Below are 14,105 nucleotides of genomic sequence, written 5' to 3' on the forward strand. Positions count from 1 at the left end.
TCTTTAATTAATAGAATTTAAATGATTTCAAAGTTACACACACATATGTACATGTATCATAATGTAGAATAAAGCATACGAGGGGCAGAATAGTAAAATGTGAACAGATCCATGTTCTAAACATCAACTCAGCTTAACAATGTGTGGCCTCTACAACAAAATGAATGAAGTTGCTCGAAAACAGAAAAATGCAGACACTCGCTTGATCCCACAAATATCACAATTTTCGTCGACTCATAGTCTGAGTAGTCCTCGATTTGCATGTTTCATCGGGTAGAGTCCAGATAATATCATCAAGATTGCTGCAGAATTTCTTGTAGAACTGCAGAACAAAAAATTTCATATTCTGCTATCCATTTCATCGTACTGACAAAAAATGCAAGTGATGAGATAAGCAAATAACACCTTGAGATATTCATCAGCTTCTCCAGCGGCTTTCTGAATGTCAACCATGATAAATGTGGGAGCTATTTGAAATATCTGAGGAAATATCCACGGCGAAACAAAAATATCAGGAAAACCAACCTGTGTAATATGGAACTCTTAGAGAACATAGAACATCTGATTTCGAAAAACCAGATTCTAGAAATTTTAATCGTGAAACTGTTAATTCATTGGAGATGATCAAGAAACACGAAAACTAAATGATTTTTCAAACGGCAAATTTGCTTTCAAGAGATTCAAAAAAAGAGCAAGAATTCCCATGGTGGTCAAGTGATGAGAATGAATGAGTAACGTCACCTCCATAATTGCTGAGAAATGTGAGGTCCTGTTTGCTGAAAGGCCTTCTACTCTCATCTATAACAGAACAGTTTGAAGTTCGATCCACGAAAGCGAGAAAATTGAGTTTTAGGGGGAAAATGAAAGTAAAAAAGTGTACCTTTGTAGATATACCTTATAGTTGCGTATATGGGTCTTAAAGCCCATTGATTGTGCAACAACTTCCATACTTGACAAAACAACCTTAGCCTCCTTTTGTGAAACAAATCGAGTCTGATGCTGAAGTGACTCCTGATCAAGGCAAGCAAGATATGAAAAGGGTATAACAGTAGTGACATATTTAGTGAATGCCGAATGATAAAACTTGCGGAAAATAATTGTGCTCCAAAGTGAAACATAACTGCCATTAAAATACACAACAAATCGCTGCACTTTCTATTGGAATTTCATCTATATGACTGAAAATGCACATTGTACTTGATAAGCAGCATTTCAATAAATGCAGTTTATGTCAGAAACTATAATAACAGTCTGTTTTCTAGAGTTCTCATCCAAATTTTAATTTTCATTTATTAAATTTTTAAACAGTATAATTATATACAAATAGAAAATATATTACAAAACAGGGCATATGCGGTTTATCCATGATAGCCATCCATGAAAAGCTCATAATACAACAATCATATCTTATATAAGTGAAAATACTTTGAACTAAATCTGTGAAAATTTTCCTTCAACTACATCACAATAGAGTTACATAAAAAGTATCATAACTCTAATGATAGCATGTTAGGTTTCATAATATGTTGTTTAATTTCTAGCATAAATCTTCTTCAGCAACTCAAAAAACAATAATACCTAACAAACTTGGAAAACATTTCCAGAAACATTTGAAAAATGCTCACAAAATTTAAGAGTTGAAACTAATAGAAAGAACAACCAAACATTGACGAATATTTTACCTTCCTGCGGTCGAACAATGATGCCAAGTTTAATCCTTGCGACAGAATAATCATATCAAATGCATTGAGAGCAAGAGGCCCCATATCCTCTTGACTTTGTTGCTCGGTAGGCAATTCTTCCTACAGAACAAGATATTGCCGCTCTTGAGAAATAAATAAAACAGACAGATATATCAAAGATAATATCACTTGTGCATTTTATCAAGCAAAGCTCTATACATTCATAGAAGGATCATTATTCTGGTGCAAATAAAAAGCCATGATTTAAAACATCATTCATTAAATCACACATCAACAACCATCTCGAGTCCTTACTCTGTATTACATGTTTAATGTGCCATGACTATACTTTCTGGCCTCATTCTGCAAACTGGATAAATCTTTTGTTACACGGAGTTTTATTTAAAGTAGGAAGACTATTTTTCACTCTCTGAACATACAAAAAGATGTTAACTAATTAATAATAAAATTAAAAAAAGGATGGGTATTTAACCTTTTTAAGTACTTTTTACAATCTATGAATCATGGCAACGTGGTCAAGCTTAAGAATACTACTATAACTGTGTTGTTTTGTGGGTCGCTTGAACATTAACAGCAAATCAAAACCTTATGATTGTGCTTGTAACTAAAATCAAGATCAGTTCTTATATGGAAAACTGTTTGTTATGTTTAGTAAAACGCTCATGAATCATTAACATTTAATGCTGGACTAAAAGAAAACAAGGGATCTGTCCCACCATCACTCAAAGAAGGCATATAAGTATTAACGGCGCTAATTTCATTCTAAAGAGGCTACAATGTATAATCTTTTTTTGAGCTTATTTTATCATATAAGCCAATAAATTGTAAACAAGTATCATCATAATTCCATTAAATGTCTTGTTGCAATTTTATGTACCGAAAATTTCTCACACATCAATCAAATCATTAATTATTTATATCACATCAACTGAATCATTAACTACAAAATTATAATATTACCTTTCATCTATTTATTTATTTATTTTTACTAATTATTGAAAATAATATAAATTTAATTATATCATCTTATCTCAGATTTAACTATTCAAACCAAACATATTATTATTTATTCAATTATATTCCACATCCCAATATTATTTATCTATATAATCCTATCAAATCTCATCCATTCAACTATATGGACCCTTAGTGTTTCAAAACAAATATCTACAACACAATAGCAGCCCAAGCCTAAAATGCTTCTCAATAGCCAAGTTAAATTTGCATACAGCTACAGCATTTCGAATAATTTCCTGCAGTAGCCGAAACAAAGTGAAAGAACCGCTGACCTCTGGATCATCAAAAGCTGCATCAACATCATCTAAATTAATGTCTTCAATTTCAGGAAGTTTGACTGGAATATAATTCCTTTTAAACCACTCATCATTTCGGATCTCTTCAATTCGAATCCGCTGCACAAGTTATTCACACAAGGAAATGAAGAGATTAGCGCTGACCAAATGTACTTTCTTCAGATTCACAAAGAACAAAGTACATATCAATGGTTATTGATGAACAAACACTTACATGTTTCGTGCACTTCATATGTAGAAAAGCTCGGTAGCTTTATAAATACAGAGAAATACACAAGTTCAACAATAGGAATCTTAGCAGCTATATTTTATTTAGTAACCTCGTCTTTTTACCGAAAGTTTCAGTTTCCCAGCAAAATGATAGATTAAAGCTATAACAACACCTCAAAATGAGACATGCGAAGTTGCATATGGATCATAACATTAACAACATGAGCATTTATCAAGGAAAAGACTTTGAATTAAGAATAAATAGCAAGGGGGAATTCAATGTGCTGTGATAAATAAATATAACTTAGAAAGCAGAAAACACTCACTGTTTCAGGATTCGGGTCTAAAATTCGATGGATCAAGGACCTCGCTCCAACTGGGAACCAGGATGGACAAGAAAACTCTGCTTTCTCAATCTGAATAAAGTATTTAGAAAAGTTATAATAGAAATATATTATGTAGCATTAGACATTCCTACACACAGCAAATATTTAAAGCCCCCGTATGTCATGCATGGTATCTTTTGTATAATTATGTCCTCCACAATAAGAGTAAACTATATACACATGATAATTAATAAAGTCCACATCACATTATGGCTAGTTACCTTGCCATAAAGTGTTGTAAGATCGATCTCATCAAATGGCAGATACCCCGCCATCAGAACATATAGGATCACACCACATGACCATGTATCCGCACAAGCACCATTATAACCCTTATGGCTAAGAACCTGTAACACAAACACCAAAATAAAACATAAACGATTCTCAATATTTGATAGTTAATTGAATCAGGAGAAAAAAACCTCAATCAATAACCTCTGGCGCAACATAATTAGGTGTACCGCAGGTTGTCCGGAGAAGGTCGACTCCCTGTGAAAAACATTGTCATCAGCACCATTTATTTAATTTTCATGTGTTCAACTTTACTCATTTTACAGATAATAGTTATGAAAGATCTCACTTCTGCAGGTAATGCGCTGAGCCCAAAATCAGATATTTTAAGATTTCCTTGTGAATCTAGTAATAGATTTTCAGGCTGCAAGCAACAAACATGGAAGTGAATTCTCAGTTCAATGAATAACTCTAAGATTTCTTTTATACATGTCCATGAGCACCTTCAAGTCTCTGTGATAGACTCCCTTGCTGTGGCAATAATCCACGCCATCAATGAGGTGCTGGAAGTATCTTCGAGATTCAGATTCACTGAGCCGCCCATGGTGAACCTAGATCATAGATTTTGTATAAAATTTATCACATGACTACATAATGTTCCAGAAGCAATTGCACTCAAAGTTGAAATGTACCTAGTTAAATGGACTCACAATTTTATCAAACAATTCACCACCAGTGATAAATTCCAAGATGATGTAAATCTTTGTGCGGCTTGCTATGACCTAATAGGAATAAATTCCAGTTAATCGTACCAATCAGCGAGAAACTATCCAACAAAAGAACCTAAAAGATTCTGGTTCCGATCTCGTTAGAAAACAACTTAAAACTTATACTCTTGATTCTGAGTCATGCCTCGTGTAAACGAACAACATGAGGATGTCTAACACGCTTCATTATAGATATCTCTCTCTTTATCTGCAAGACGAGAATGACAATCTGGTTAATCATAAATTTTAGATAGGCTAACTGCAATACTTTTAGGGGCATCCAAAGCAAAAAATAGCATAACTCCAGTCTGTGCACTAAATTCTATATAAAGTTGTCAACTTCGGAAATTAAACATATGGACAACTTTGACGAGAATCCTGAAAATCTCCGATTCATGAAATTCTTATCTAATTTTGCAGGTTAAAACTTCAAATTCTAAGAAATTCTCAACCTTCGGCAATTTGATATACACCAAAAGAAACAAAAAATAACTAGAAAGGGAATCATAAACAATTAAAGAAACACTAATTCAGCCTAAACTTCTCCTCCATTTAGCTCATAGTAACTGCGACAATTCCTTTCTTATCAGTCCAAAACTCCAGAGAACTTCAAAAAGCCAAAAAAAAAAAAAAACAAAGAAACTGGAAAGCACCCAGTTCCTTCCAGAATCCAACCAAAACAATTTCAACAAAACTCAAATCTAATGAACAAAAAACATAAAAAAAAAAAAAACCCCGAAGAGTAAAAAAAGCCGACCTGATCAACCATCTTGTGTTTGATGATGGTGGCGCGATCGAGCACTTTCATGGCCACGCTTTCTCCAGTCTCTGTATTCTGAGCAAACCGCACTTTTGCAAACGTCCCTTCTCCAATTGTCCTCCCCACCTCATACTTCCCAACTTTTCTTATCACCATTTTCACCTTCTTCAATCGCTCTAAGTTTTCACCATTTATTTCTCAAAAGGAAAATATATTTTTCTCGTATAATTCGGGTCTCTGATGACTTTATCGTTGATTGCCAGTGTAAATTTCGATCAATTCCAAGAAAATTCGGTCAGAAAAATAAACAGAAATTTCCAAAGTGGGTTCGGAAATCGGAAGAGAGAATTAATTATAGAATAAAATAAAGTAAAGCAGTTCAAAATGAAGATGGCGATTGATACTGGGCCTCCATTCAGCAATGAGTGGAAAAATGGTTTATCGCGATCATTTCGGCAAAAGAAAATTCTCCTCTCGTTATTCTTGTGGTAATTTTTATTAATTCCAAATGGAAGGATGGCGGTGAGCTTAACAGTCAGCTTGCAATCGGCGGTCCGCCGTACTTTTGGGCGGCGCGCAGGGTGGCGTATTTTGGAGTATAACCCAACCCGTACCTACACAACACCTAACATCCGTCCGTGTTAAATTGTCTTTTGAACGAAGTGCTATCAAGTTATATAATATTCAATTCAACTGGTAAATATAAATATGGTAAATAAAAGAACATGGACATAAAAATATTAAATAAATTTTTTTAAAAAGGACAACTTACTTAAAAATACTCGACTCTCTTTTCAACTTTCTTTTTATTACACATTCCCTCAAAATTTAATTTTAAGTACCTCAATTTTTGAAAATACCAATAATACATTTTTCCTCTAATTATGGTACGTAGCATTGTTATACCTATCGAGCATGTTCTTAAAGACATTTAGCCCCAAACATACAGCTACGCAAAGTTTCGAGCTTATATATAATACTCAAATGATTGATTTTGTTTTAAAAGCACATCATGCTTCCGTATAATAAATTGAATATTTTACCTTTTTTACCATAGTGTCGCCGGGTTATATCCACCGAATTTTACAGACTGCTCCTCACAGTCCAACCATACAATCGCAACTGATGGTTTCTGACATAGATTCTTTCAGCAACACTTAGCACAATCATGTTTCGTTTTCTACCTTATGGTGTATAGTAAAACAGTTCGATTTGAAACTCATACATGAGAAGGGCAAAAGCCTTGGTTCTTTTATTCAAACATACGAACTATTATTACATAGTAATCTCCTGTAGAGGTGGAGAAACTTGTTTTACTACTAATTATAGCTGAACTTACAGCACACATAAACTTGAAAGAGAAAATATTACAACTATTTTGAAGAAAAACGAAGAGGTTGAGTGATATCTTCATCTTCCTTCTGCTTTTTTATTTATAGAAGTCCCTGGCGGATATGTATTTCGGACTCCAAACTCTTGCTACAATATGATGCCTTCCAGCTGTGGTTGGCCCTATCTGGTTGAGTGGTTGAATGGTCCCTCCACTCAAATCGTCTTCTTTCTAGATTATTAATCTAGAAACAACTCGTCTTCTGACTTTATCTCCTGGCATAACCAGTAGATATGTGTTTGTATTATATCAGCTGAGATCTCATTCTCTTCTTCTTTTAACAGTTTGTAGAGGTCTTTAGTATTTTCCAGCTGCTTATTTTCTTGATGCGTCTTTTAGAAACTTTTAAATATGTATAATACATTTTTCTTTAGGTTTCGACTCCATTCTTGTGTATTTTTATTGGTTCCAATTTACTCTATTTATAGTTGTAATTGGGTCCAATTTTCCTTGGTCATTTAGTGGGTGAGTCACTTGCCCACTATCTTTTGTCAGTGAATCTTTTTCTTTTGTTATCTCAACGGAAAAGTGATTAGGTTTACATGTCCACTTATTTTTGTTGAGGAATCTTAAACTTTTGATGTTCCCGAGGAAAACGTAGTTGTGGTCCTTCATCACTAGTTTCTGCCTGATGCTTTATGTCCGATCGATGTTTGAAATCCTTGCCAAAAATTCTGGCTCCTTTTGATTTGGGCACTCTGGGTAGATATTCTTTGACCATCTTCTCATATGTGCCATGATACAGAATTTTCGACGAGTTTCTTTACTCCCCGGAAGCTTGTTATTTCACAGAAGATTTTTTTTTCTTTTCGAATTGATCTTTTGCAAGACTTGTAGTTTTTCCTGTCATAATATTTAACATGAATGATCTATTTACAGAATTATGATAAAATTTTAACGGAAATTTGACTTTTTCCATCTCAGTAAGACAGACTCATAAACCTCATGCTCTTCTGGTAGAAATATCGTCTTCAGTAATTGAAGCAACAAGGGGTGTTTCTTCTGGCGGAGGATCCTTGATAAATTTCTGGACATTTATATCTGGCATCCTTAACTTGATGAAATGAAAGGCTTCGTGTGAGCCTTTCTCTGCTGGTTCTGGGGCTGTATTAAGAAAGTATAACTCCAGAATGTTTCCTCTGGACAAATATTTATTATTTGCCCAAGTTTCATGAACAACTTCCTGGATTCATTTGGTTAATCCTGAAATTTCTGGGAAGCTGGGTGATGTGGTATAAACTGAGACAAGAGCCCCAAATTCATACCATGCTTTGACCTCCTTTGGATATGAGTTTGGTTTCATCCATACCCTAGGATATTTTCCGGAAACATCAACCGTGTTTGTGGCGGGGTTAATGTCTACTCTTGTTTTTAATTTCTCCCACAATTGTTGATACACCTGTAATGGAGAAATTGTAACTTCATTAGTACCAACCTTAGATTTTCCCTTGTCCGTATTAGGCCTAAGGTTGATCTTTCTCTTTTCAATCCCCGAGGTGAAGGATCGATTGAGTTGAAGACTGAAGATAAGGATATGGAGTCTCAATTTTTGTTTTAGCCGACTCATCTGGAGATGATCCCGACTTAACACATGTGCTAATGGTATTTGATTCCCCTGCTCCAAATATAGAGTCATGTACTCGAAAAATCTTCATTTTGGAAACCAGTGGCTTCTCAATGCCTTGGAGGATAGGCCTTTGCATTACAGACTATAACTGAGTATAAGCCCGTAAACATCATGTGCTTCGATCAGAGACAATTCTCTTATCGGCTTGTCAGAAGCAGATTTTTTAACAAGATATTTTTTAACAAGAACTCTCCATTTGTGATTCGATGGTGAGACAATTCTTTGATTAATTATATTTATTGGGATATGCTTGCAACGGACAAATTCATACTCTTTGTCTTCCTTAATTTTAAGTCAAGCTTTGAATTGATTTTTGTCTCACCATGCCAAGGGATCTTCGTTGTAATTTTCTTTGATCCTTTTCTTGACATCTTCCAATGATACATTAGTTTCAAACTCTACCTCATTCTTATGTAGAGCTATCTTAAGGCATTCTATTTCTTCAGGTTGGAGCTCTTTATCTGCTCTTAGTTGAAGCATTGTTTCTTCAAATCGTCTAGAATCCTTCATTTTTTTGAGTTCCGAAGTTTTCCTTCATCACCACGCTTTCTGCGAAATTGGATGGGCAATATTCTGTAAAATGCCTCTCTTAATCGCTGGACTATGATTTTATGATCACAAGGTGTTGTGAACACTAATCGTCTAGTCTCATTTTCTTGAGTATAGGACTTGAACATTTGTAGAAAATTATCTCCTAGCAAAATGTCAGCTCCCGTATCATGAAAATAAATTGGTGGTGTTTTTACCTTGTACCAAGGTGTTTGTCCAGTACCTCCAATTACGATTTCACTCATATTAATCCCTTTGCATAAAATGAAGATTCTACTAGAGAAATTTCTTCCAGCAATCTTTGGTAGTTCTTCTTCCAAATTATTTGGAAAAACTCCTCTTTTTGCGATACAGATTCCAGCGCCTGAATCAATATAAGCAGCAAAATATTCTGCCTTATATTGTTCGTATAACATTCCTACTGGAATGTATATTGAGAAAGGACTTTTGTTCATTGGATTTTACACATCCTATCTTCAGCCATAAACTCCATTCCATATTCTACATGTTTCCAAGGTTTATGTTCATCGAGAAACTCTAATCCAAGAACCAATCGATCTGGTTCTTTCCCTGTAATTCCTTTGATATGAACTTCCAATTCTCCGATATTTATCATACATTGTTAAGTTCTTATCATATGTTGTTCTAAATAGTATATGGTATTACAAGGGAATTGATTCTTTTGTTTTGTAATATCAAATATTATTTCTACTTCTTTCCATCCTTCTAAGCATCTGAACTTTCATATTGTGGAAAAGCTTTTGAGCTCCTATTGGGTTTCTTGAACATGTGCTTTTCCCCACTTGTAACTTGTAATTCTATCTGTCAGAAAAGATAGTCTTCTTGATTCCAATCTAAGACTTTGATTTATTTGTAGAATTGGTTTGTCTTGTATTTGGATATATGTTTCATGTATTAAAGGAAACTCAACTCTCCCTGGATAAATTGCCTGAGCAACTTTTCCAAATATCTCAGGTATTTCAATGAACTCATTTATAATAAACACCTCTGAATGATGTGTATTAGATAGAGCATATGAGATCTGATAGGTAATAGAATATGGTCTATTACCTTCTTTCATCAGCCTTTTTACTTTGAAATTCTGATGTAATATCAAAGCTCGGCTGAAATCTCGATATGCCAGGTTGTACGCTATTCTTGGATAGATTACTCCTAAAATCTTTCCTGCGCATAGATTTCCTGAGATAGTTCCCAGTACTGAATCTTGAAGCTTCCCCATTCTTTTATCGCATATAGCAATATCAATGAGTGAATCTATTCCTTCTTTGAAAGTAGCTTTATCATAATCTGGATTGCTTTGATATGAATCCAGGACATAATCCTTGCTACTTCTATCTTGATTTTTTGTAATTCTTCCTTAATTTCTTCGGAATGAATTAGTTGCACCTCCATCTATTTCCTGTAAGTTCTATAGGAATTGTCATTTCCCTCTTGGAAACTTTATAGATTAGAATATGCTTTATGTTTCTTAGGCCAACACTTCCTAAGAACTTTTCTACATATCCTGCAGAGAATCCTTGATATCTCTGAAGACTAGGATTTTCTCTCATGATCATTTGGACCATGTTATGAGATATTGTTGTTTGGCTAAAGAAACCAGACAAATCTTCATGTGTTTCTTGTCGACACACCTCGTCTTCAATCAGATTCTGATTCAGTTCCATCAGATTCTTTCTGACTCAAGACTTCTTCTTCTTCATATATACTTTCCTCTGATGCGATATCCTCAAATCGGTATACCTAAATAAGATCTTGGTAATAAACTGTTTCTTCAATATCTGGGGTGGGATCGAAGCATTTAATACCTCTTTTTTTCATTTTCTGGACAGTTGGTTGAGATATGACCTATTGCTCCACATGTCCAGCAATTACAATCCTTAAAACTTTCATTGGCTCGAGTATGACCTCTTCTGAAATTTTTCTTCGTAGGTGTTCTTCCTGTGCTTCGAGATGTACTCGATGTTTGGGATGAGATCCTACTTCTTGATGGTCCACTTCTTTGTCCAGATTTGTACGATCTGACTTTCTGTTTGGACCATACTGTTCTTGGTTTCCAAAAACTTCTTCCAGTTCAAGCATAATGATGCGTTCTAAAACTTTTCCTCTTATGCTTTTGTGATTTACTTCCAATAATTGTTGGAAGATCATTTTCTTTACAACAGGAGTTCTTTTGTTGATACCCCTTAAATGTTTGTAATTTTTTTATAATGTTGCCATATGACACCATTTTGCCAATTTACCTTTGAGAAAAGAGGCTCTTCATACCAACGTATCTGGATTGCCAGGGACATATTCTCTTATAAGCATTTCTCTCCAGGAACTCGGCATTTTAACGAAGAAAAGCTGCATAGCTATATTTTCTTCGACCCCTGAATTCCATCTATATTTTGTGAATAACATAATATATTCATCCACCAGACATATGTCATGTAATTCAAGGATATACAGAGCTTGAGTATATTTCTTCCTCTTCTCTGTATCTTGACTATTAAAATAGTCTACCCTTATAAATTGGGCTTTAAATAGGGTAGCCATTTTTCCAGCTATCTAGTGAGATTCTCCAGCTAGGACTGACTCTTTGGTTTCCAATGAAGTCATTTCCCAAGCAATTTTAACTGATCCCATAAGACTCATTTTTAAAAGTTTAATGAATCCTTCTCTATTGAGATCTAATGTTCATGTGGCGATTCTCATTGCAGATGTCCATTCGTCTATGACATCTTCTCTGTTTTTGAATCTAATACATCAAGGTTAAGCATAACCCCATAAGGATGTATATGTTCTAAAACAGTTTTTCCATAGGGTGTTTGGTGCAAAGGAATTTGATTTCTCCTTGTCCTTGTTCCCGCTGGATGTGACTCTCCACCTGTATAGAAATAGTTTTGAGATTATCTCATATTTATATTCTGAGATCATACACTTTCCTTTGGAGGTTTTTGAGAATATGACTAGGTTATATAAGGTGGTTCCCCTCCCGCTGTGTTCATCTTTAGATCTACGACTTTGAGATTTGCGAAAAATCCCGCAATCTCTTGTAGATCCTCTAGACCAATTCTTTATAAATTTGTCATCAGATTAATTTCTTTTCTGAGACAGATTTAATTAGATTAATCATTTTTTCTTCTTCAATTTAAAGGTTTTGACACTACTTTGGCCTTCCCTTGTTGATGTAACAGGGGTTCAGTTCCAAAAGATGGTGGTAACCTTCCTTATGAAGTTCTCTTAATAAAACTTGGTTGTTGTTCTAGGATTTGAATTCTTGTTCGAATATCCTTTAATATCCAAGAATTTCTTCCTGCTTTTCAAGGATTTTCTCTACATTTTGTGGTACATAATATAGCATATTGGCATAATTTTGTACCGTCTTTTCAATTTCTCTAATATTTCCAGAGAGTTTAGAGGAATCTGGTACTATTTCTAAGAACTTGTTATTTTGAATCATAAGTTTATCTTACGACTTTGATATGTTTCTTCTTGATATCTAACCTTAATTAGATCTTCCTGGTGCAAATATTCCAGAGTTCTGGAATAAATCCTATAAATATTTAATCTCGAACTTGGGTCCGGATTCATGTTATTTGAGAAAATTCTCCTCCTCAAACATTTAATTACTTCATAATAATAGATTTGTATATTTGAAATAATTTTACCTCGGCTCTGATACCAATTTCGGCCCAGAAAATCAACCATTTGAAATTATCACATGTGAGGACAAACATTGGTAATTTTTTCTTTTTGAATACTTTTTAGGTAGTGGAAACAAAGTTTTTTAGTGTAGGTTAGGGATGTAAATGAGCCGAACTGTTCGCGAGTTTTTCGGATCTCGGCTCGTTAAAAATCTCGTTCGGGCTCGTTCGTTAAGCTTATCGAGCCGAGCCCGAGCCTTATTTTGGGCTCGACAATTTTGTTGAGCCGATCTTGATATTAATGATGTTCGGCTCGTTAGCTCGTAAACATGTTCGATAATAGGTTCGTGAGCTCAAAATTGAGCTCGGCTCGTTATGCTGGCTCGTGAGCTCGAGCTCGAGCTCGGCTCGTTTAAGTGGTTCACGGGAGTTGCTGGTAAAAAAAAAAGGGGATATCAGCGACGGTTTTTACTAAACCGTCGCTATATAGCGACGGTTTTAATTAAAACCGTCGCATAATATATTAAGCGACAGTTTCTTAAAACCCGTCGCTATTATAGCACGGTTTACATAAAACCGTCGCTATAATAGCGACTGTTATGAATAAACCGTCGCCGATTAATATCAGCGACGGTTTTAGCAAACCGTCGCTCATAGCAACGGTTTTGGGGTTTAGGGTTTAGGCTTTAGGGTTTAGGGTTTTAGCAAACTGTCTATAAATTAAGCTTAGTCATCTTGAGTGTTTATTAAATGGATATATTCGTTGTCCTTACAATCGAAAAAAATGTCAGAACAAACCATATTTAGACGAAATTACAAACCATTTGTGTTTTCTAATAAAAAGTACAAAATTGTGGATGTCAATCGAAAAAAAGCCTTGGATACTACGAACCATTTGTGTTTCCTATGCAAGCCTCGCAAGTTGTGTATTTGACTTATCCAACAACGAAGAGAGCAGAATCAGATTGGATGCATGTGAGTACTCTACGTAGGCGAGCTTATGTCACTGATGTTGAGCCAAATACTGAGCATAATCAAATTGATGCGAACGATGCATTTCAAAACAACGAAAGTGGACCTCATGACATCTCAACTCAATTTCTTTTATCGTCTCAAAATCTAGTCGATGTTAATGTTATGTACGAAAACGAAATTGATTTGAACTGAAAGTGAAATAGAAGAGGTTCAATATTCGAGCGACGATGTTCGTGACATTTATTGAATTGTACTTTGGAAAAAATATATATTTCATTAATTATAAATGTTAATGTTTTACAATTATTGAATTTATTTTAGCAGTACGACATGGCAGAGATCCAACGTCATCGGAGCTATACGTTCACACACATCGACATGCAGATGGATCTTTCGTTGACACGCGATTCGCCTGCTCCACGTAAGTTTATTAACTTTCGTTATTCTCATCAACGTTACATTAAGAAAATTCAATTTGATTCATTTTAAATCAACATCACAGGAGGAGATGTAGCGCTACATGGCTGATTCATTTTGTATGAAACAC

The 14,105-nt window shown here is 34.8% G+C and overlaps 1 protein-coding gene across 5 annotated transcripts; it reads right to left on the reverse strand.

The window, feature by feature from the left end:
- Positions 1–76: 76 nt before the first annotated feature.
- LOC140827527 (CBL-interacting serine/threonine-protein kinase 8-like) lies at positions 77–6,008 on the reverse strand. Of its 5 annotated transcripts, none has more exons than XM_073190215.1 (14): positions 5,368–6,008; positions 4,737–4,818; positions 4,554–4,625; positions 4,347–4,454; positions 4,193–4,267; positions 4,048–4,101; positions 3,834–3,959; positions 3,553–3,642; positions 2,993–3,115; positions 1,683–1,802; positions 895–1,011; positions 742–798; positions 406–480; positions 77–322 (listed from the first exon to the last, which is right to left on the reverse strand). In XM_073190215.1, exons 2-14 carry the CDS (start codon positions 4,773–4,775, stop codon positions 218–220), a joined length of 1,161 nt encoding a protein of 386 aa, XP_073046316.1. In that variant the 5' UTR covers positions 4,776–4,818; positions 5,368–6,008; the 3' UTR covers positions 77–217. The 5 variants fall into 5 exon arrangements, 4 of the variants coding, with proteins under 4 accessions (XP_073046316.1, XP_073046313.1, XP_073046314.1 ...); XM_073190212.1 differs by having other exon boundaries at positions 4,756–4,818; positions 5,368–6,007; XM_073190213.1 differs by lacking the exon at positions 4,554–4,625 and having other exon boundaries at positions 4,756–4,818.
- Between the last annotated feature and the right edge of the window lie 8,097 nt (positions 6,009–14,105).

Source organism: Primulina eburnea, chromosome 3, assembly GCF_022965805.1.
Source record: "Primulina eburnea isolate SZY01 chromosome 3, ASM2296580v1, whole genome shotgun sequence".
NCBI lineage: Eukaryota > Viridiplantae > Streptophyta > Magnoliopsida > Lamiales > Gesneriaceae > Primulina > Primulina eburnea.